Source organism: Cervus canadensis, chromosome 5 (genome assembly GCF_019320065.1).
Source record: "Cervus canadensis isolate Bull #8, Minnesota chromosome 5, ASM1932006v1, whole genome shotgun sequence".
NCBI lineage: Eukaryota > Metazoa > Chordata > Mammalia > Artiodactyla > Cervidae > Cervus > Cervus canadensis.
Genome location: NC_057390.1, coordinates 13,717,898 through 13,739,248, shown reverse-complemented (window position 1 = coordinate 13,739,248; position 21,351 = coordinate 13,717,898). Strand labels below are relative to the sequence as shown.

General features: G+C 47.0%; 1 protein-coding gene across 3 annotated transcripts in view; it reads left to right on the top strand.

Annotated features, from left to right (window-relative positions):
- XDH (xanthine dehydrogenase) overlaps positions 1-21,351 on the top strand; it is a 59,933-nt gene that overhangs the window by 37,522 nt on the left and 1,060 nt on the right. For all 3 annotated transcript variants that reach the window (XM_043468249.1, XM_043468248.1, XM_043468247.1), the window contains exons 20-35: positions 199-295; positions 1,199-1,323; positions 2,053-2,186; positions 2,558-2,645; positions 3,601-3,687; positions 6,834-7,025; positions 7,203-7,348; positions 8,137-8,218; positions 8,954-9,049; positions 9,658-9,786; positions 10,417-10,491; positions 13,797-13,849; positions 15,787-15,901; positions 16,541-16,606; positions 18,228-18,416; positions 19,913-20,089. In XM_043468249.1, coding sequence (XP_043324184.1) covers positions 199-295; positions 1,199-1,323; positions 2,053-2,186; positions 2,558-2,645; positions 3,601-3,687; positions 6,834-7,025; positions 7,203-7,348; positions 8,137-8,218; positions 8,954-9,049; positions 9,658-9,786; positions 10,417-10,491; positions 13,797-13,849; positions 15,787-15,901; positions 16,541-16,606; positions 18,228-18,416; positions 19,913-20,089 — 1,851 coding nt within the window. The remainder of the gene's footprint in view (positions 1-198; positions 296-1,198; positions 1,324-2,052; positions 2,187-2,557; positions 2,646-3,600; positions 3,688-6,833; positions 7,026-7,202; positions 7,349-8,136; positions 8,219-8,953; positions 9,050-9,657; positions 9,787-10,416; positions 10,492-13,796; positions 13,850-15,786; positions 15,902-16,540; positions 16,607-18,227; positions 18,417-19,912; positions 20,090-21,351) is intronic.

Below are 21,351 nucleotides of genomic sequence, written 5' to 3'. Positions count from 1 at the left end.
TCTGAGGAAACAGAGACACAGGACACCCTGGACTACAACTGAGCTTACTTTTAGTCTGCGTAAAATACTCATAGAGATGCCTGTGTGATTTACATGAGGAGAAAGAAGTAATCATTCAAGAGCTTCTTTTCCCCAGCCCCTTAAACTCACCTCCCATCCTTTAAAGTCAAGTCATTGAAACTTATTTTTAATCCTCAGGATGCTATAAAAAATAATTCCTTTTATGGATCTGAGCTGAAGATTGAGAAAGGAGACCTCAAGAAGGGGTTTTCAGAAGCAGATAATGTGGTTTCAGGTATGGCTGCACCATGCAAAGGTGGGGATGGGGTGGCCCTGGTTTCTGAGTGAAATTTAAGGGATGTACCGGAGCCCTGCAGCAAGGAAGTGATTTCCTGACATTTCTTAACAGAAGAATCTTTCTGATGCTTGTGAAAAATACTAGACAGGTGGCTGGGAAAGAAGGAACGTCAGCATCTTAGTCTCCATTCTCCTGTCTCTAGACTGGACATACCTAAGTGATTCTGGAGAGATTATGGCATTTTGGATTTGGAAGACTGTCTAGAGAAGATAAGGGTCACAGATGTCTGGCCAGCCTTGGGTCTGCCAGGCTTCCAGCTACACAGAATCCTCGTCCTCCCCATCTGCATGAAGGCAGTCCTCACCCATTGACAGCTAGTGCTATCTCCTCTCCCCACCCCCTCCCTCCCCCACTGTGCAATTAGGTTCAGAGCTCGCATCCTAGGGCAAGGCTACTGATCAGACCCCTTTGGGGTTTGTTTTTTACATTGATTTCTGTGCATTGCTGTAACTAGTAAGCCAGCTCTCCAATTGGCCTGACAGCCTCAGCTCTGGAAGATGCAGTTTATTTTCAGCTGTTCAATCACATTAATTAACTCCTTTTCTATTTTTTTTAAAAGGTTTACCATGGTAGTTTAAAAATCTTTGATTTCCACTGGCTGAAGTAGGACGAAAGCTTCACACCTGACATATTTCAGTGTTGTCTTGGTTTCTTCTTTGGGGTTTGGCTGCCAGACGGCTAAGACTTTGAGACTCCTGCCCATCCTGGTTAGGGAACTGAAAGGCTACCTGTGGACCGTTGGTACTGCCCAGGGCCCTGGACAAGCACATTCTCTCCTTAAGCAAACTCACTGCCTCTGCAGCACTGGGTTCACTGTGGGGAGTGTTGTTGCTTCCCCAGGTGAGCTCTACATTGGTGGCCAAGAGCACTTCTACATGGAGACTCACTGCACCATTGCTGTTCCGAAAGGTGAGGCAGGAGAGATGGAACTCTTTGTGTCCACACAGAATGCCACGAAAACCCAGGTAGGAGTCCAGAAGGTCAACAAGGGGCCAGGGGAGAGGGAGACATGGGCTGGTCCAGGAGGGGATGTGAGGGTGGTAGTCTGAAGTCAGGCCCTGTCTCCAACAAGTTGGTATGACTGAACTTGTTATACAACCTTTCTCATCTATAAAACCGGGCCTGGCATGGATGCTGTAACGATTAGATAAGTTTTAAAACTTGGATAGAGCCTAGAAAGTGTTAGCTTTTGTCATTCCAGTGCTGTATTGCGTTGGTCAGATCATATCTGACCTCAGTTTCCTCATCTGTTAAATGAAGGAGTTGAGCTTAATGAGAGCCACGGGGACCACGAGATGATCTGCGGGGGCTCAGCTAGTCCTCATTTCTCCATTGTGTGTAACATGACAATGGTTGCCAGTGTTTTTGGCAACTGGTCTTCCCCTGGTGACCCACCAATTCTTGGCTAAATGGAATGAGTTTTGACCCTGATAGTATGCTGTGGACAGCTGCTCACCCCTCTGATTAAAACAAGTAAACAAGTATGTGAACTCAGTGGGCAGTAACTGATGTGTGCTGGACCCTGGCACCACTACCCAAGGGGTGCCCTGGGGCAGGAGGGGGACTCTTGAATCAAGGGATTTCAGAGTTCACAGCAATGATTAGGCTTCTGTGTGTCAGGTAGGCTCTGGGTCAAGCATGAAGAAAGTCCTGGTGATGCATTCACTGAGAGTATTTTGTTCTTTCGGCCACAGTCCTTTGTTGCAAAAATGTTGGGGGTTCCAGTAAACCGGATTTTGGTCCGAGTGAAGAGAATGGGAGGAGGCTTTGGAGGGAAGGAGACCCGGAGCACCCTGGTGACTGTGGCTGTGGCCCTGGCTGCTTACAAGTGAGTTCCAATGGGCTCTGGGGGGAAAAACAAGGCTGCCTCTGCTGGGAAGACTTCCTGGGTTTCCTTTGTTGGGAAGCAGATAGCTTTTGCTTGGAATTTGCACAGCCCTCTGTTTATAGAACTCTTGAGTATAGGGGTGAAGGCAGTATCACCTGGCTCATTGTGTCCATATCTTATCTCCTCTATCCAGCTGTGAGGACCCTGATGGCAAGGACACACCCCACACCCCATTACCCACATCTGTATACCTCTACCTTGTCCCTCACAGTGTCCTGGTGGAAAAAGAAGGCTTCCTTGCAGTTTTTATCTCTGAGATTCACCGGGTTTGGTTGTTGTAGAGATTTCTCACACTCTGGTGTCTCCCCCAGGACCGGACACCCGGTGCGCTGCATGCTGGATCGTGATGAGGATATGCTGATAACTGGCGGCAGACACCCCTTCTTGGCCAGATACAAGGTTCTAGATGTCAGGGGTTGTGCTGGGTGCGCAGTGTCCTCTGCTTAGGAAACTGGGGATGAAGATTCAGGGATCCTGGGATATACTCTAACTTTTCTCATGATAACCTATAGAAGTTCAAAGAAGAAATAGCAAGGAGAGAAATTCAAATCAGCCAACAGCAACATAGGAGGGCAATGCAGGCCAGCTCCCAGGAGATGCCCCAGGTTGCTATGCACGACTTCTGTGAAATTGCTGTGGTCCAAATCTTGTCTTTGTCCACTCAGGCTCAAACACAATTTATCAACAGACCTGGGGTAAATCCATTCCACAAAGTGGCCTAACGTTAATGTGCTATAATCCTGGGAGCCCTCTGTCTGCAAAAGCTGGTTTTGAAGAGCTCCTCTTTGGCCTCTTCTGACTTCATTCCATGACTTAACTTACCAAAAGAAACTGTTTTACTGTTTTTCTCATTCCCAAATTCTTGTGGGCTCCAAGCAAGTAACTTGGTCTTTGGAGATTTCAGGTTCCTCGCTCACGAAATGGCCTGTCAGGGTTTGTTTGGCTTGTTCACACGAGGCTGGGGATGTGGAAGCATGTTCATGCTTGTGCAAAGTGTAGCTTTTGCTGTCTGCTGCCCAAAAGCTATGAGCGGGTCTCTGGTTTCTCTTCCCAACATTCCCCTCCCTGGCCTGTCATGACCAATGCTCTCTTTTCTACCTCCTCACTTCTGCTGGTAGAACAGAAGCCAGGAGTAGAGAGGAAGAAGGACAAGTGCAGGGAGAAGGGTGCATCAGTGGGAGATGTTAGTTCCTTTCTTCTTTACCTGTGAAGTCTGCGGATCTCTTTAAGTTCTCCTTCATTTCATGGTGTGATGTCTTATTCTTTCTGTCTTTTGCAGATAGCTTAAGTGGGAGAAGATGGTTAGAGACAGACAGAGGGAAGGAACTATTGAGCTTACTCTCCTTTTTACCAGGTTGGCTTCATGAAGACAGGGAAGATTGTGGCTCTGGAGGTGGATCACTACAGCAATGCCGGGAATAGCCAGGACCTCTCTCACGGTGTATGTCAGACCTGCCCCTGCATCCTGGGGTGACTGGAAGGTCCATGTTATAGCATGGACCATTCCTTCATTCCTTTTTATTGATGAAGAATATTCCATTGTATGAAAGGACCATATTTTGTTTCCCACTCACCACTAGATGGACAATTGGGCTGTTTCCACTCTTTAGTTTTTATGGACAGTGCTGCTTTGAATCTTCTCATATGACTCAGATTTTTGTCATTTTGAAAATTAACAAAGTTACCTCGATGGTACTATCTTTATGTTTTTTAAATCTTAACTTTATGACTATATTAGTTATATATGTATAGATTCCTGTAAAAAAGAAATTTCAGAAAAACAGAAGTTCTCTATTATTCCCACTTTGGACATGCTAAGGGCTTCTCTAATTGGCTCAGTTTGGAAGCTTTATACTTCAGATCTAGGATAAGAAACTGTTCAGAAAAGAAAATATTTCTAGTAGTCTTACTAACTATAAAACTTGCTTCTTGATGTTATAGGAAAATCAGGTTGAGAAAGATACAGAACTTATCCCCAAAGATTTTACAAGTGTTAAAATTCAACCCAGCAAATATTTATTGAACCCCTAGGGTGGTGACATAAAGAATATGACATTGTTTCCACCCTCAAGAAGGTTACAATATGGTGGAGACAGACAATAAAAGACAAAATGAAATAGAAGTACAATTGACAAAGTACTAAGGGAAAGCAAAAAATGGGATTGAGACACATAAAAATCATCTAGGATGACTAACACCGAAAAGCAACCTGTGGGAAAGAGACTGTAAATGGAGAAGTAAACTAAAGCCAAAATGAAACAAACAAAAGCTATCATTTAGCTCATTAAAGAGACGAGTCATTATACTTTAAAGAAAGAATAGAATGCTATAAAAATGGAGCAGTCCAAGAATAAAAATGAAGTCTTGTGAATTAAAACTGTGAAAGCAGAAGTGTTGAAAGAAACTGAAGGCACTCTCTTAAAAAGGAGGAAACAATGGGGAAAACAGTAGAGAAAATACAAGAAAATCTGAGGACCCATCCAGGAGAGCCAAATAATAGAAGCTTCAGGAACAAAGAATAGAAAAAAGAGCGAGGAGGAAAACTGTTAAGAAGGAATTCAAGAAATTTCCCCAAACTGGTGGGCATACATTTTGAGGTTAAGAGAGCCCATCCAGGAACCAGGACAATAAAGGAAAATAGACTTATGGTAGTTCTATTCCTAGTTTTTAAAGGAATCTTCATACTGTTCTCCATAGTGGTTGCATCAGTTTGGCCAATTCATGTTGAGGTATGGCAAAAACCATCACAATATTGTAAAGTAATTATCCTCCAATAAAGTAAATAAATAAATTATAAAAATATTTTTTAAAATAAAAAAAAGAAAATAGACTTATGCTAATTTACATCATTGTGAAAGTTCAAAAACCAGGGGGCAAAGGAGATTTCACAATTTTCAGGGAGGACAAAACCAGGACTCATTCCAAGAATTGGAAAGGTATTGATTAGATTTCTCAATACTGGCGAGCTAATGCTTTCAAAATGCTGAGGGTAAACCAGAAATTTATTTCCAACCTGGAATTCTACATACAGCCAAATCATGAATTAAAAGTGAGAGCAGAATAAAGACATTTCAGACAAACAAGTTCTCAAAAATGCACCTCTCTATATACCCTTTTTAGAAAGATATTGAAGGTTATACTCCAATAATATGAAGGTGTAAAACTAAGAAAGGGGAAGACATGGAAATCTAGAAAGAGGAAATGCAATGTGGAGAGAGGCAGAGGGAATCATGGGATGAATGTGAGGGGAAAACCCGTGAGTGACAGCTGAACAGACGCATCAGACTGTAGCACGCCAGGCTCTTCTGTCCATGGAGTTCTCAAGGCAAGAATACTGGAGTGGGTTGCCATTTCCTTCTCCAGGGCATCTTCCCAACCCAGGGATCAAACCCAGGTCTCCTGCATTGCAGGCAGATTCTTTACCCTCTGAACCACCAGGGAAGCACCACCACTGACGCCTGGGGAAGCCAATTTAAATGAAAGTTGGTCAGAAGGCTCCAGAAACAATGTCTTCAAAAAGATGAGACTGATAGAAAATCAAATATGTTTGAACATATTGAAAACAGCTTTTTAGAAATATGTGAATAGAAAACAAAGCCAGTGTAAAAAGTAAAGATAATTATTAGCTCCAAGGAGGAAATATTATCAATAAAGAGAGAAGTAATTCTAGCATAACTCCAGGGCCTGTTCAACTGTAAGTGATGTTTACAGAATTATTAAATGGACTGTTAATATCAATATACTGTCAGATCAATATATAATGATATAGGGATGGAGGGAGACAGGAGGCCAGTGTGTACAAAGAGAAAGAGGGTTGGGGTGGGGGTGGGGGAGGGAGGACTAAATCCTCCTTTTCCATGATGGAAAAACAGTGTAAAAGTCTAAACTGAACAAGTCAAGAAATGGAAATGTAAACACATTATTTAGAGACATGGAAGACAATGTTAACAACTGACAGAATAAGAGGTTGCTTCTGGGGAGTGGAAGGAGGAGCGTGGAGGGGCTGCTGGTTTGCATTACATGACTTATGGAAGTATTAGATTCTTAGAACTATTTGTAGTACCGGTTTAATGGGAATAAAATCACCAACTTTTTAAAAGAGGCAAATAATCAATCCTAACTGGAGGATCTGGGAGGGACTTGCTCATGTGGGAGCCGAATGGGGATTTTAGCAGGTGGATATGGTGGGAAGGGGCATTAAGGTGAGAGTAACAGGCTATCAGAAAAGAGGATAAAAGATACACTGGGGAAAGGTCAAAAAGTGTCCTGAATTCCACACTTAAAGATATACAGACTTTATTCTGGTGTTAACAAGGGGCACTTTGAAGCAAGTGCTTTGAGTAGCTATGATCTTACCTTTTAGTATGAAGCATAGATTAGAGGGAAGAGACGCAGGCCAGGAGTGCACTAAGGAGGCAGTTGTGATATCACAGGAAAAAACTACTGCGGGCCCAAAGAAGAGCGGTTGACTGTGGGGCTGGCAAAGGCAGGGATGGGTGCAGCCCTTGAAAGCCCGCCTCCTTTTTTGAGGAGCCAGTGAGATCCATGCACGTTCTCTCCCAATTTGGTTGCTTGTGTGTGCTTCAGATAATGGAACGAGCTCTATTCCACATGGACAACTGCTATAAAATCCCCAACATCCGGGGCACTGGGCGGCTCTGCAAGACCAACCTGTCCTCCAACACGGCCTTCCGGGGCTTTGGGGGGCCCCAGGCCCTGTTCATTGCTGAGAACTGGATGAGCGAAGTCGCAGTGACCTGTGGGCTGCCTGCAGAGGAAGTAAGCTGGGAATATGGAGGAACAAGTCAGAGGGTCTTAGCTTAGTTTGGATTTTGGACATCTCCGTCGCGGTAGAGAATGGGCAGGCGCTGGGGGGGGGCGGGAAGCTCCACTTCCGGTTACGCCCCCCTGGTCTGTTGCCACGGCCACAGCCTCAGCATCTCACTGCTTGGGAAGGTGCGGCGGAAGAACCTGTACAAAGAAGGGGACCTGACCCACTTCAACCAGCGGCTTGAGGAGTTCAGCGTGCCCAGGTGCTGGGATGAGTGCCTGAAGAGCTCTCAGTATTACGCTCGGAAGAGTGAGGTCGACAAGTTCAACAAGTAAGCGCCGCGGGGGAGGAGCCTGATGTTCTGGGGTTCTCTAGGGTTTCAGATTTTATAGCCTTTTCGCTGAACTCAAAATAATAACTTACTAGATAACTGAGAAGGCTGCTGCGTTTGCGGACTCATCCATAGCCATCTCTTTGAGATTCTGAAATGTTCTGCAGCCCAGGGGCCCCCGGGTCACAGCACTTAGGATCATAGCAGTGTGGTTCATCTTCACATGTTTGTATGCCTTCTGGGCAGACGATGCTTTGAAAAGCCAAGGACTAAGAACACCATAGTTACATGCCTGCCTCTGACACCAATCTATAAATGTGACCTTGGTAGTCACTCCATCTCCTTGCGCCTCAGCTTCATCACCTGCAGAGTGGGGATAATTGTGCTGGCCTCATCTCTCACAGAGTTACTTGGATAAGCAAATATACAGCACAGAGGAAGTATTATTAGCAACAAGCCACAGTTCTTCCCTGGCACCATCACAGTCCAAGACCACGAGAGCACTCTGACCCAATCCTGATCCCTCTCAGGGAAGCAGAGTAATGACTCTAAGGTCGAGACTGTCGAGGGTGGGCCTTGTTCCAGCTCCACTGGAGGATCCAGAACCCAAATGCCCACTCTTCTCACTTTGTCTGCCCAATCAAAGCACAACTCAGTTATGACCAAGACTGAGTGGGCACTTCCAAGGACGCCTTGTTCCAGTTTTACAAAGATATTACATAAAACGTGTCCAATCTGAAATGAATGTGGTGGAGAAGTTACTATGAGATTTTTTTTCTTTCCTCTAGGAAGAATTGTTGGAAAAAGAGAGGATTGTGCATAATTCCTACCAAATTTGGAATAAGCTTCACAATTCCTTTTCTAAATCAGGTAATTGCTTTGTATAATTTTGTCCATCTTCACTGCCCTGGGGTCCCATTCCCCTCTCTTTGCACTGTTGCAAGACTTCCCAAGTGGCACAGTGGTGATGAATCTGCCTGCCAATGCAGGAGACACGAGCAATGCAGATTTGATCCCTGGATTGGGGAAGATCCCCTGTGGGAATCTGGCAGTAGGAAATGGCAACCCACTCCAGTGTTCTTGTCTGGAAGATTCCATGGACAGAGGAGCCTGGCAGGCTATAGTCCATGGGGTTGCAAAGAGTCAGACATGACTGAACATGACACAACAAGAACACATTGTCATGGGAGCAGGGCTGACCAGAGGAACTCTCTGCTGTTTAAATGAAATTGAATTTGTACATCCCTATTTGACCTGGGGTCAGTACCTAGTTATTATCTTCCTGACTTTTGGACTATGGACAGCTGCTCTGCCTTTCTGATCCCATCTGTTTGTTTAGAGAAGGGGGACAAACATACATGACTGCCCCCCCTCTGAGGACAGGTGACAGAGAGATATATTTTTTAAAAGTTTTGCTAACTACTGAAGGTATATATTATTAAATCATGAGATGTATACTACTTTGATTTTTTTTTGGTCTGAGGTTTCTATTCAAAATGTTACTGTGGGTTTTCTTTTTCCTGGGCTCCAGTACTTTTGGTCCCGGGCCTTAAACTGAGTTAGGATTTGCTGAATTTTGTGTTTGGCATTCTTCTTTTCCTTTAGGCAGGAGCCCTGATCCACGTATACACAGATGGCTCCGTGCTGGTGAGCCACGGGGGCACAGAGATGGGCCAAGGCCTTCACACCAAGATGGTCCAGGTGAGCAGTCTGGAGACAGATGTCTGGGTGAAGTAAGATTCTGTGAAAAAGTGAACAGTGCCCCATACCAGAGGCAGAAGCAGGCCCAGGTTCTGGCCCTTGCCCAGGTGCTTGTTTACACGTGACTTTGGGCAAGCCTGCTCCTCTTCTTGGCCTCAGTTTCCCCATCTATGCAAAGGTTGGTGATGATTCGGGCCACTTCCATCACCAGCACTCAAGGGCTCTGTGCCAGTGTGTAAGGTGTGTGTTAAAGGTAACTGGCTTCCCTCACACATGTGAGACTCCTCTCAGTGGAGCTGGATTAGAGTTGTCTCACCTGCTTGGCTTGTGGGCACTGGCCAAGCTGAATCTTTTTTAAAGCCAGAGTTAGTTTTAAAAAGGCATCGTTCATCACCATCAGGTTTATGAATATTTTGAATCCAACCAAACCACTCCATAAAGTGTTATTTCAGATTCAGACTGATGTGAGAACATCCCAGCCTCAGTAGACTTGTGGTTTATGAAATTATTTTCTTGCCTGTTAAGAGTGAATCTGAATCCCACCCTGGGGAGAAGGCAGCCAAGCCCTGCCAGGCCCTTCCCTGGAAGGTAGTGTCCTCTGTTTGCAGGTGGCCAGCAGAGCTCTGAAGATCCCCACCTCTAAGATCTATATCAGCGAGACAAGCACTAACACAGTGCCCAACTCCTCTCCCACGGCCGCCTCCGTCAGTACTGACGTCTACGGACAGGCCATCTACGTAAGGAGACTCGGGGGCTGCTGAGATGAGGGCCAGCCCAAGGCCGGGGGCCGGGAGAGTCCCCGGGTAGGAGCTGCAATGGTTCCCTTGCGGGCTTGTGGCGGTGGCCGTGGCTCTGGTTCTCTTCATCGGGAGGACACCAAGCTAAAAGAGGGGCCCAGGAACCATTATCGCGTCCATCAAGGCCTGGAAGGATGAGCGTGGGGGGGTGGGGAGGGGAGTTGGAGGAATGCAGGGGATTCTGGGAGGACACACACCCTGGTGGTAGAACTGAACAGGAGACAATGGATCGAAATTGAACTTTGATTGGGGGTCAGCCAGGTCAGAACCCGTGCTTCCCCCTGCCCTACGGTGGGTAATGTCATCAAACAAAGGAGTTTGAAGGGAGAAGACACCTCCTTAGGCATCCTTCAGCATTTCCCCCTCTTGTCAACTTCAGGACTGAGTTGTGAAGTGCTCTCCATGCAAGGGCCAGTGGCTCCTACCCTGGGCCTGGGACGTTCCTGAGAGGGTGGCACGGCTGTCTGAGCAGCACTCTGGGCACAGCATTGCTTGGAGAACCTCAGGGTTTTGCTTGAGTTGGGGAATGCAGAGGATTGATGTGTCTGCCATGTGGGCTGTCTCCTTTAGGAAGCTTGCCAGACCATCCTGAAAAGGCTGTTACCCTTCAAGAGAAAGAATCCTGATGGCTCCTGGGAAGACTGGGTAAGTTTGCAGACAAAAGAGAAATTAAGAACAGGGCTGTGTCCCCAACCCTGGGCAGGAAGAGGAGGCCAGGATCTAGTCACACAGGCAAAGAGAAGTTAAGGTGTCTGTATGCTTTCACAGGAGAAGCAAATGTTCAGCCTTGCTGGCCACCTTCTCTACAGCATTCATAGTTGAGGGAAGTCACTTGAGAATTTTTGATCCAAGATCTTGACAGCCCTGAGGGAATTGGGCTTGCCCTGAGCAGCAGAAGCTGGGAGTGACTGTTATTCCTGCCTCGCTGAGAATTCTTCCCTCAGAGCTCATCCGACATCCCATTCATCTGCAGTCTTGAAGAGTCTCTTTTTCTTCAAACCTCCATTTCTGAGAGGGCTGCCCCAGGAGCCTCCCCCATTACCCAGCTCTGGGGTCTGGGTCCACAGAGACTCTTGTCTGTGAGGGAACAGGGAAAAAGACACTGTGTCCATGCTCAGTCATTTCAGTTATGTCTGACTCTTTGCGACCCCATGGACTGTAGCCCGCCAGGCTCCTCGGTCCATGGGATTTCCCAGGCAAGACTACTGGAGTGCATCGCCATGCCCTCCTCCAGGGGATCTTCCTGACCCAGGGAATGAACCCATGTCTCCTGCTTGCCAGGCAGATTCTTTACCACTGAGCCACCTGGGAAACACCAAAAGACATTACCCACAAATTTATATCATCCCTGTGATTTTAGGAGTGATACTAGCACTCATGAGAAGAATGAGCCCTGTTCTCTAATTTCTGGTTTAGAAGCCTGCTTGTCAGAAACCCTCAGAGGGAAGCTGCAAGGCAGTGTCTCTCGGGTGGGAGACTCAGCTCCACCCACAAGCAAACATGCAATGGTGGCCCCACTTGACCTTCCCCTCATGTTGCAATGAAAGGACTGGATGCAATAGTAACCCATAAAATGGGTTCATGACCGCACATGAACCAACTCAGATTGTACAGCTCAGTTCAGTTCAGTCGCTCAGTCGTGTCCGACTCTTTGCGACCCCATGAATTGCAGCACGCCAGGCCTCCCTGTCCATCACAGACTCCCAGAGTTTACTCAGACTCATGCCCATCAAGTCGGTGATGCCATCCAGCCATCTCATCCTCTGTCATCCCCTTCTCCTCCTGCCCCCAGTCCCTCCCAGCATCAGGGTCTTTTCCAATGAGTCAACTCTTCGCATGAGGTGGCCAAAGTACTGGAGTTTCAGCTTCAGTATCAGTCCTTCCAATGAACACCCAGGACTGATCTCCTTTAGGATGGACTGGTTGGATCTCCTTGCAGTCCAAGGGATTCTCAAGAGTCTTCTCCAACACCATAGTTCAAAAGCATCAATTTTTCGGCACTCAGCTTTCTTCAGATTGTACAAGTCTCCCTCAAAAGAGTCAAAGAAAATAAGCTGTTTCTCCTAGATCTACTCATCTTATTGTGCCTCACACAGCCTGTCCTTCCCTGTCCACACTCATAGATACAAATGAATGTGGGCTGATTTTGGTAGTGTGGATTTTAGCATGGATTTGTAAGGCAATGTAAATGTTTTCAATGACAGTCTCTACAATCTGTTGACCTGGGCTTTGTCTTCATCTACTGGCCATGTAGTCCAGTGTTCCTTATAAGCAGGTAACCCTCCAAAAGGGTTTTATCAGAAGAGTGTGATTGGGACATGACAGACATCAAAGCTCTTTAGTGTCTGTACTGTATTGAAAAAGCAAGCTATTACTGCTACCACTACTATCTATGTATATATTTGACATCATATAGTAAAGATCCTAGAGAAATTCTTTCTGTAAACGTTAGTTTTCTCATCTGTAAAATGATTATAGTAATACTACTGATCTTATAGGGTTGTACTGAACATTAAGTAAGGCAGTGTCTGCAAAGAACTCAATAGCATCTTTTATGTAGTAAAGTGCTTGGTAGTTGACAATGATCATGAAGCAAGCTACATCAACAACAAATTAAATTTAGAGCCGTGAATATTGAAAGAGAGAAGAAAGAAAGGAAGGAAGGAAGAAAAAAATAAAAATTTATTATGTAGTTGTTGTTTGGTCGCTAAGTCATGTCCAACTCTTTGCAACCCCATGAACTGCAGCACACCAGGCTTCCCTGTCCTTCACCGTCTCCTGGAGTTTGCTCAAACTCATGTCCATTGAGTCAGTGATGTCATCCACTATCTCATCCCCTATTATCCCCTTTTCCTCCTGCCTTCAATCTTTCCCAGCATCAGGATCTTTACATCAAGTGGCCAACGTATTGGAGTTCAGTTTCAGCATCAGTCCTTCCAGTGAATATTCAGGATTGATTTCCTTTAGGAGTGACCGGTTTGAGCTCCTTGCAGTCCAAGGGACTCTCAGTGAGAGTCTTCTCCAGTACACAGTTCAAAAGCATCAATTCTTCAATGCTCAGCCTTCTTTATGCTCCAACTCTCACATCCATACACGATACTGGAAAAACCATAGCTTTGACTATATGGACCTTTGTCATCAGAGTGATGTCTCTGCTTTTTAATACACTGTCTAGGTTTGTCATAGCTTTTCTTCCAAGGAGCAAGCATCTTTTAATTTCATGGCTGAGTCACTGTCTGCAGTGACTAAAGAGATAGAATGGATGGAGTGGTGGACAACTTTATTAATAGATCACAAGGCTAATATGTTCAATAAGGAATGAGCATTGTACAGAGTTGCTGTTGTAATGGCCAGAGTAGGGAGTCATCACAGGAGAGGTGGATGAAGAGGCCAGCTTGATTGCCTTCCCTGATTGTTGAGGGAAGAAAGGGGTTTGGACAGATACAGCAGAGGAAGCACATAAATGAAGGCGCAGAAGTGTAGGGATGAGAAGGATTGGGAGAGAGTTAACGCTGGAGTTTGATTGGAGCAGCGACGATAAGTGTGTTACCGAAAGCCAGAGAGAAGACTGGAATCCTTACTGTCAGGCATTTGCTCAGTGGCTCTGTACGCAATGCGGAATCACGGAAAGCTCTAGAGTAGGTGAGTGACAAGGACTGTATGGTGTGTTAAGATGATCCCTCTGACTGGACTGGGCTACACGGCAGAGAGGGAGGTGACTTGAGGCTGGAAGACCAGTTAAGAGGCCGCTGTGGTGCTCCAGGCTTCAGATGACCAGTGCAGGGGGTGGTGGTGAAGAGCAGGAGGTGCCATGTGGAAGCGAGAGTCACTATTGAAAAAGAGCTGATCAGCTTCCAGGTGAGGAGGAGGAGCTCTTGAAAGCTTAGCGCCGGGCCGGGGTTTCTGGAAGCCATGCTTCCCCCTTCCTGATGGCCGTTCTGTCTCCTCAGGTCATGGCTGCCTACCAGGATAGAGTGAGCTTGTCTGCCACTGGGTTTTACAGGTAAGTAAGGTGCTGACCTTGCCCCTCTCACCGTGTGTTGTCATCCTAACCTCCGCAGGCCCCTCCAGCACTGCACTCTGTCAGCCTTTGGTCAGGAGAGAGCAGGTCCCCCAAAATGCTTCTCTCTCCAATGGACTTCCACTAACTTCAGTGTATTGAAGTTGCCCTGAAATACGTGAGCTTACCAAACGATGTGCCAAAAGCATGAGCTATCATATCGAAAGACCTCTGTTCTAGTTCTGGTCTTAAAGTGTACTATTCCACTTGGGGAGTCACTGGTCCCTCTTTGAACTTGTCTCCTCTTTTATGACATAATGGGCCCATCAGCAGCCATGCCCCTCAGCACTCTCCTGTAAGAATCAGGGGCGTCTGGTGTTCTGAGGGTTACCCACATGTGTTGCTGTGTGCTCTGGGTCAGATTGCTTTAACAGGCTCTCCTGCAAAAGAAAGAGAGGAGGATCTAGAGCACGTGGTCTTGTTACAAAATGCAGAGTAGAACATAAAATGAGATTTAGAAAAAACTGTCTTCTGAAACTTGAAAATTCAGTGAGACCCTGTTTCAGCAGAGGCCCTGCCTGTCTCATCTAGAAGCTGTGAAAAGAAATGATCATATTTACTGTTAGCCATAATGTTTTAGCTTTCTCTGGGAAATCTATCTAGGACCTTTTCTTTCACGGATCAGTGGACGTGGAAAATAGTTCAATGTTTGCTTTAAAAGGTCTTGTGTGAAAATTTATAAATATATAGACTATATATGTAATATAAATACATACATGTATTTTTTAGAGCAAAGCAGTGTTTTGCCAATGCTCCCTGGTTGTGTAATATTTGACTTACACACACACAAACCAATGAAGATTTTCTCATAAGTTCCTATTTCATTGTTAGAGTTGATAGAACTGGAGCTTTATCAGGGAACACCCAGATGAACTTGATGAGGTTAGAGGTCAAAGAACATGGCCATCTCTCGGGAGAAGCCTTTTCCCTCAGTCCTGTATTGGTTTTGTTTTCATGCAAATTCTTATCGCATCAGCTCACGTTATTCTTTCTGTGTAAGGTATAGAATAGCTCAGGTGTAGAGTGCTATAAACAGAGAATACACACACACAACCAATGTAACTCATGCAAAATTGGAATCATAGTATAAGATATTCAGGATTGAAAAAAATGTCACATTGATACTTGGCAGAAAACAACAAAATTCTGTAAAGCAGTTATCCTTCAATTAAAATAAATTAAAAAAAAAAAAAGAAATGAACCAAGTCTAAAACCTAACACCAAATGCTGGAATAAACTTACTAGTAATTTTTTAAAAAGGAATAGAAAAAAGAAAAGAAAAAGGTAAAAAAAAATTTGCTTTTTTTAAATAACCCTTTGCTCAAATCATCTGTTAAAACTTAGGAGGGGTCCGTAGATGAAGAATAATAACAGGTGGCTGCACCCATGTTGGCACGGGTTACTGATCTTGTTACCTTTCACCTTGAGAAAGGTGAGAAGCCCCAGGTGCGCTTGTATGAATAGCCCAGGAGCCAGCCCAGAAGGAACCTTTGGTTCTGAGATCTTGAATTCTAATTCAGTAGATCCTTTGAAGTGTGATTTCCACGTCCTTCATGAGCTCAGGCAATCCTGTCACCTCTGTTTCTACCACATAGAGGCCAGCATGCTGGGACCCTGCACTGCTCAGCTCTGCAGAATGATTCATATGAAGGCCGTTGGCAAAATGGAGCAGCGACAAAGGGCAAGATGCTCGGGCGTGTAGGGGTTTCACGGACACGTTCAAAGTGTTCAGAACTCACGGGCTTTTTAAAGAACAGCTGAATAAAAAATAAAGCCTTTAGGGTCTTCAGATTTTATGGGACAAACTGTTTGTATGTGTATGAGTTGGGAGGGGGGACATGTTCATCTTATTCATATGAGATGTTTTCTCTTCTCCCCAGGACACCCAACCTTGGCTACAGTTTTGAGACCAACTCAGGGAATGCCTTCCACTATTTCACCTACGGGGTGGCTTGCTCAGAAGTGGAAATTGACTGCTTGACAGGGGATCATAAGGTGAGAAGTTTGCAAAACTTTACTATGGAGGGTAAAAGAGAAACATCTAAAACTGTAATACAAAGAGCAGAGGAATGAACTTTCTGGTTGAGAAAATTATGTGCTAAATCATGACTTGGCAAACTTCCTGTAAAAAGCCAGAAAATAAATATTTTAGATTTTCTGGGCCACAGAGACTTTGCTTCAGTTATTCCACTCTATCTTGTAGTGTGAAAACAGATAGGAATGTATGCAAAGAAATGAGCGTGAATGTGTTCCCACAATATGTAATTTATGCACCTGGAATGTGAATTTCATATTGTTTTCATGTCACAACATATTCTTTTTATTTTTGTCAGTCATTTAAAAACATGAAAACCATTATTAGCTCACAAGTTCCACAAAAGCAGGGGATGGGCTGGGTTTAGCCCATGGAATGTAAGCCTTCCTTACATGATCGATCTGGGCTCAGGTTCAAAGCCCCAGGAACCTGGGGGCCTGCCGTTCCTACTCACACTGCTGCCTGAGGGTGCCTGGAGCTCTCTGCTTGGGAGAGAACTATACAGGTTGTTCTTAATAACCTAAGGGTTGCCACGACCCACCTATCATTCCATACATCCCTTTCTTCTCAAACTGCTTTTGTTTTGCTATCCATTCTAGAACCTCCGCACAGACATCGTCATGGATGTTGGCTCTAGTCTGAACCCTGCCATCGATATTGGACAAGTAAGATTCCTGGGGGGCCGGTGGTGAGGGACTTGGCCACTGATGTGTCCCACTGCCTGCTAGGATCCCTGGCCACAGCGTCTCACCCGCTGTTATTTTTAAGGAGGTCTGAGCATGGTGCCAAGTGAGTCCCCCTGAGAGTGGGATTTAGTGGATGAGAGTCCACCCAACTCCTGAGGCAGAAGAGAAATCGACATGGATAAACCTGAAAAGGGCATTCACGCAGCAGAAAGCAAGATGATGGGCAATGGGAACACTGAATGTTCAAACACACACATATATGCATGCACACACATAGGCACACATGCATAGTTTGAGAGGGAGCACGGGAGGGGGAGTGAAGATTGAGTTTGGATTCAATGTGCAGGCAGTGGGGTCTCAGGGCAGAGGCATCTTCTCCTTCTTTATTCCTCCTCCACTGAGGATGGCTGTTGTACTCTAGCAAGTAAATGCTACCGAGCCTGGGGTGGTGGAGGGTCCTGGGAGCAAAAGACACAGGTTCCAGCAAGAGGAATAAAGGAATGGCTGGAAGAAAATCACTTTGGAAAAATATGAGAGCACTGAGCAGAGCAGGTAGAACAGAGTCAGAGGGAGGAATCAAGAACCGAGGTATTGAACATGCGGTAGAAAATGTTCGTTGTATTTCCCAAACCTGGACAATCACTGAGTATATAGAAACTTAGTCATAAATCTGTTTTTTAAGTCATGGAACAACCGTGTGGGGAGCCCCTCCTATGGGCAGGCAGTGAGCTTGGCATAGCAGACAGAGAGATGCTCAGCGTCTGGTCTCCCTCTGAACACACTTGTTTAGCTGTGATGGTGCCACATACCATGATTCTGAGCAGTGAGGCTGGGAGAGCAGACACGTGGGCCAGCAGAGCATGGCACGTGCTGTTCAAGAGCCCTGTGAGCTGCAGCAGGGGCCGTCTTCTCCCAGAGGGCAGGCAGGACTGGGAGTTCAAAAAGCCTGCAGTCTACTAACCAAGAAAATCCTGTCTTATGCTGTGTGCTCAGTCGCTCAGTCGTGTCCCACTCTGCAACCCCGTGGACTGTAGGCTGCCAGGCTCCTCTGTCCATGGGGATTCTCCAAACAAGAATACTGGAATGAGTTGCCATGCCCTCCTCCAGGGGATCTTCGCAACCCAGGGACTGAACCTGTCTTGTGGGGCTGCCCCAAAGTGCCTGGTCCCTCTCAGTACACGGGGGGTAGTGGTCCCCTGAGGGACACCCTCAGCCACCATTACCCCACAAGCTCACTTCTCAGCTCTGGGCTACCATTTCTCCTGTGGCATCATGGAAGGAACATCTGCATCAGTCCTGAAGTAGGTTTCGTGGGAAATCATGCCTACCACCGCATGTCCCCATCCTGGAGCCTCTGACAAGTTCTGAAACTGATTTCCGTGTCCGTGCATTTGCTCTGCCTACACCAGTGCTGGCAAAGGCCCAGATCTGTTATCCCAGGTTGGGGCAAGGAGCTGGGGAAGGAAGCAGTGGGGGGCTGTTTTCAGCTTCTCTCCAGTCCCCTGGGCAGGTGGGGCTTGGTGCCTGCTGTGGGAAGCAGCACCTGTCTTTGGATGGGGGGCGGGAGGCAGGGTGGCCATGATTTCTGTCTGTCCTGCAGGTGGAAGGGGCGTTTGTCCAGGGCCTGGGCCTCTTCACCCTGGAGGAGCTACACTACTCCCCCGAGGGGAGCCTGCACACCCGCGGCCCCAGCACCTACAAGATCCCCGCGTTTGGCAGCATCCCCACAGAGTTCAGGGTGTCCCTGCTTCGCGACTGCCCCAACAAGAAGGCCATCTATGCCTCCAAGGTACCGTTGCCCTGGGTCTGTGCTGCCTTCCCGTCTGCACTTTGGGAAACCACCCACCATGTGGGTCTGCAGGGAGCTCGCATGGAAGAGAGAGGGAGGGGCCTGACCAGAGCCTAAGGGCTGGGGGTGGGGTGAGGGGGCGGTGAGCAGACCCGCCTGGGAGCATAGGGCACGGGGTTGAGGATGACACCACCCCCGGTCATTTAAGCCAGCTTTCGGGGTGCACTCAGAGGGATTCCTTAGTTCAGCCTTATAGGTCAAGCCCTGACCTACCCCCACGTCTCTGGCGTGCATCCCTGAGGCTTGGTCCCAGAGATGCTCTGACAGGTCCTGCACCCCTGTCGACTCATGAGGACCAGCCCATTCCCCGGTGCACACACTTTCACCTCCTCAATGACCGCCACTAGACCTTAGGGCTTGATCAGCATGCCTGGATGGTTATAACTACCCTCTGTTTCCTCCATGTCCCCAATAAGTATGAAAAACAGTTAATTAAAATTCATTAAACTGATTGGTACCATTGTTGGTCTAAGAAGGAAGACAGATAATTACTTGTAATCAATGAGACATATCTCAGTTTACTTTCCTGCGGGAGGGCCTGGGACACTTGTGGTCCTTGCCATCAGCTCTCACACTTTAGCATGCGTTGGGTCACTGGGGGCTCAAGATAAAAAAGGTAGCTCCATGGGACTCACCCTTACAAATTTTGATTCGGTAGGTATGGGGTAGGGTCCTTAAACCTGCATTTAAAAAAAAATTTTATTTATATTTGGCTGCCTTGTGTTTTTGTTTCTGCGTGGGCTTTCTCTCATTGCGGAAAATGGAGGCTGCTCTCTACCTGCAGTGCCCGGGCTCTAGAGGACAGGGTCAGTGACTGTGTTGCATGGGCTTAGTTGCCCCTCAGCATAAATGATCTTCCCAAATCAGGGATGGAACCCGTGTCCCCTGCATTGGCGGGTGGATTCTTACCAACTGGACCACAAGGGAAGCCCAGGCCTGCATTTTTAACAAGTCTCCCTGCTGACTCTGCTATGGGCAGTCTCTGATCTATGCTTTGGGGGATGAAAGCATCTTTGCTAGAAAATAGTTGCCATCCTGTTGGTCATGATGCCTCTGTTTCAGCAACTTGTTAAGTATAATTATGGTGACTGTAAATATTGGTGAGAGTTGCAGGTAGATTATTCCCTGAGGTTTATTGCTATGAGGAAAGGGTCAGATTTTTTTTTGTCTGTAAAATGTAATGCTTTATACAACTTTTAATCGTCCATTATATTCACATGGTGTCATCAGAGAAAATCACACAGTGAAATTTAGAAGACATGTGCCCACAGGAGGAATCATTTATTAGACTGTGCCCAGCCCCTGTTTAATTTTGAGCTCCTGCCTTGCTCTGTGTGGCCGAGTGCTGGCTGGGGTCCCGGGGTCTCCAGCCCTGCAGTTGTGGAGGCTGGGCCCTCCCCTGATTCCCTGCCCGTGCTCTGCTCTTGTCCACTCAGGCGGTCGGGGAGCCGCCTCTCTTCCTGGGCGCCTCCATCTTCTTTGCCATCAAGGATGCCATCCGCGCGGCTCGCGCTCAGCACACAGCCGGTAACGCGAAGAAGCTCTTCCGGCTGGACAGCCCCGCCACCCCGGAGAAGATCCGCAACGCCTGCGTGGACAAGTTCACCACCCTGGTACGGGGGCCCCGCAGTCCAGGGAGGTGGGGCCACAGGCCGGGGAAGTTCTGCTGCAGAGGCAGGGCTGAGATGTTAGGCTGTCTCTCAGCCTTCCTGTATGTTAGGTTGGGAAGCCATGGGTCCACACCGCCTGCTGCCATGAGGCGCCGCCTCCAACTTGCAGGAAGATAACAAGAATCACCTTAAAGCTTCAGCTTGGGCTGGGCCTCCTGAGAGGAAGGAGGCTGTGTGATGCACTTATCGCCCACTGATTTCATTATTTCCATAAAGATGAGGGTAATGGATAAAACTCCAGAAGAGCCTGATCTTTAGTGTCCACCAGTGGCATTTCTGAGACCCTTCTTTGTTAAAGACACTGTGAGGTACTAAGGAGATGGAGAGGGAAAAAAATGAATTTGTGAGATGGAGCACATTTGTTCTGTGATGACCCTGTGCCATGCTGATACCGGGGATGCGTAGGTGCCCTGGAAGACATTGCAGCCTTTTCGGACACCAGCTGATTGCCCTGTGTGGTGATTGGTTACTGCCTTGGAGGTGTGTGTAGCAGTGAACTCGATGGTCTCTGGAATCATTTGGGGAGGTCCCTGTGTGTGATACTTGTGGGGGACAGTGCCTGGTGAAAGGAGACTGTGCCAGGACAGATTTGTCCACTGTCGGAGCCTCAGAAGCAGCCCTGTCTCTGAGCTGGGCTGAGTGAGCCTTGCACTCACTCTCCAATGGCTTTTGCAGCCTCTGTTGAGTTAGCAGAACCAGATTCTTCCCGACACCCAAGTTGGATCTCCTCCTGGGCATTTGATAGGAAATGTGATAATTTTGGGTTTCAGAGGGGGAAGGTACAGGAGAGTCCCTGGGGGCAGGCAGATCTGCAGTCAGCACAGAGGGTGAGAGAGGCGGAGGGGTCTCCAGTCAGGCGGCCCTTCAGGTTTTGCAATAGCTTTAGCTTCAGGGTGAGACACAAACAGACCATATGCGGGGCTCCCAGGCAGCAAGGATGCCTACAACTGTGCAGCAACCTCGCTGTAGCCCAGACCCTTCCCACCATGGCCTCGGGGCTGACAGTAACCCAAACCCACCTCCTCTGAGAGGAGAGCTGCTGCATGGTTCCCAGTAAGCTCACAGAAATGGCAAAGTTAGCTCCTTGCAAACCATCTGATGCAGAAGTCAGTGATCTGATGAGCCCCTCCTTCTGAGGCCCCAGACTCAAGCAAAGATTCTAACCCAAGTGCCTTGGCTATGCTGCAACACAGCAGTGATTTAAA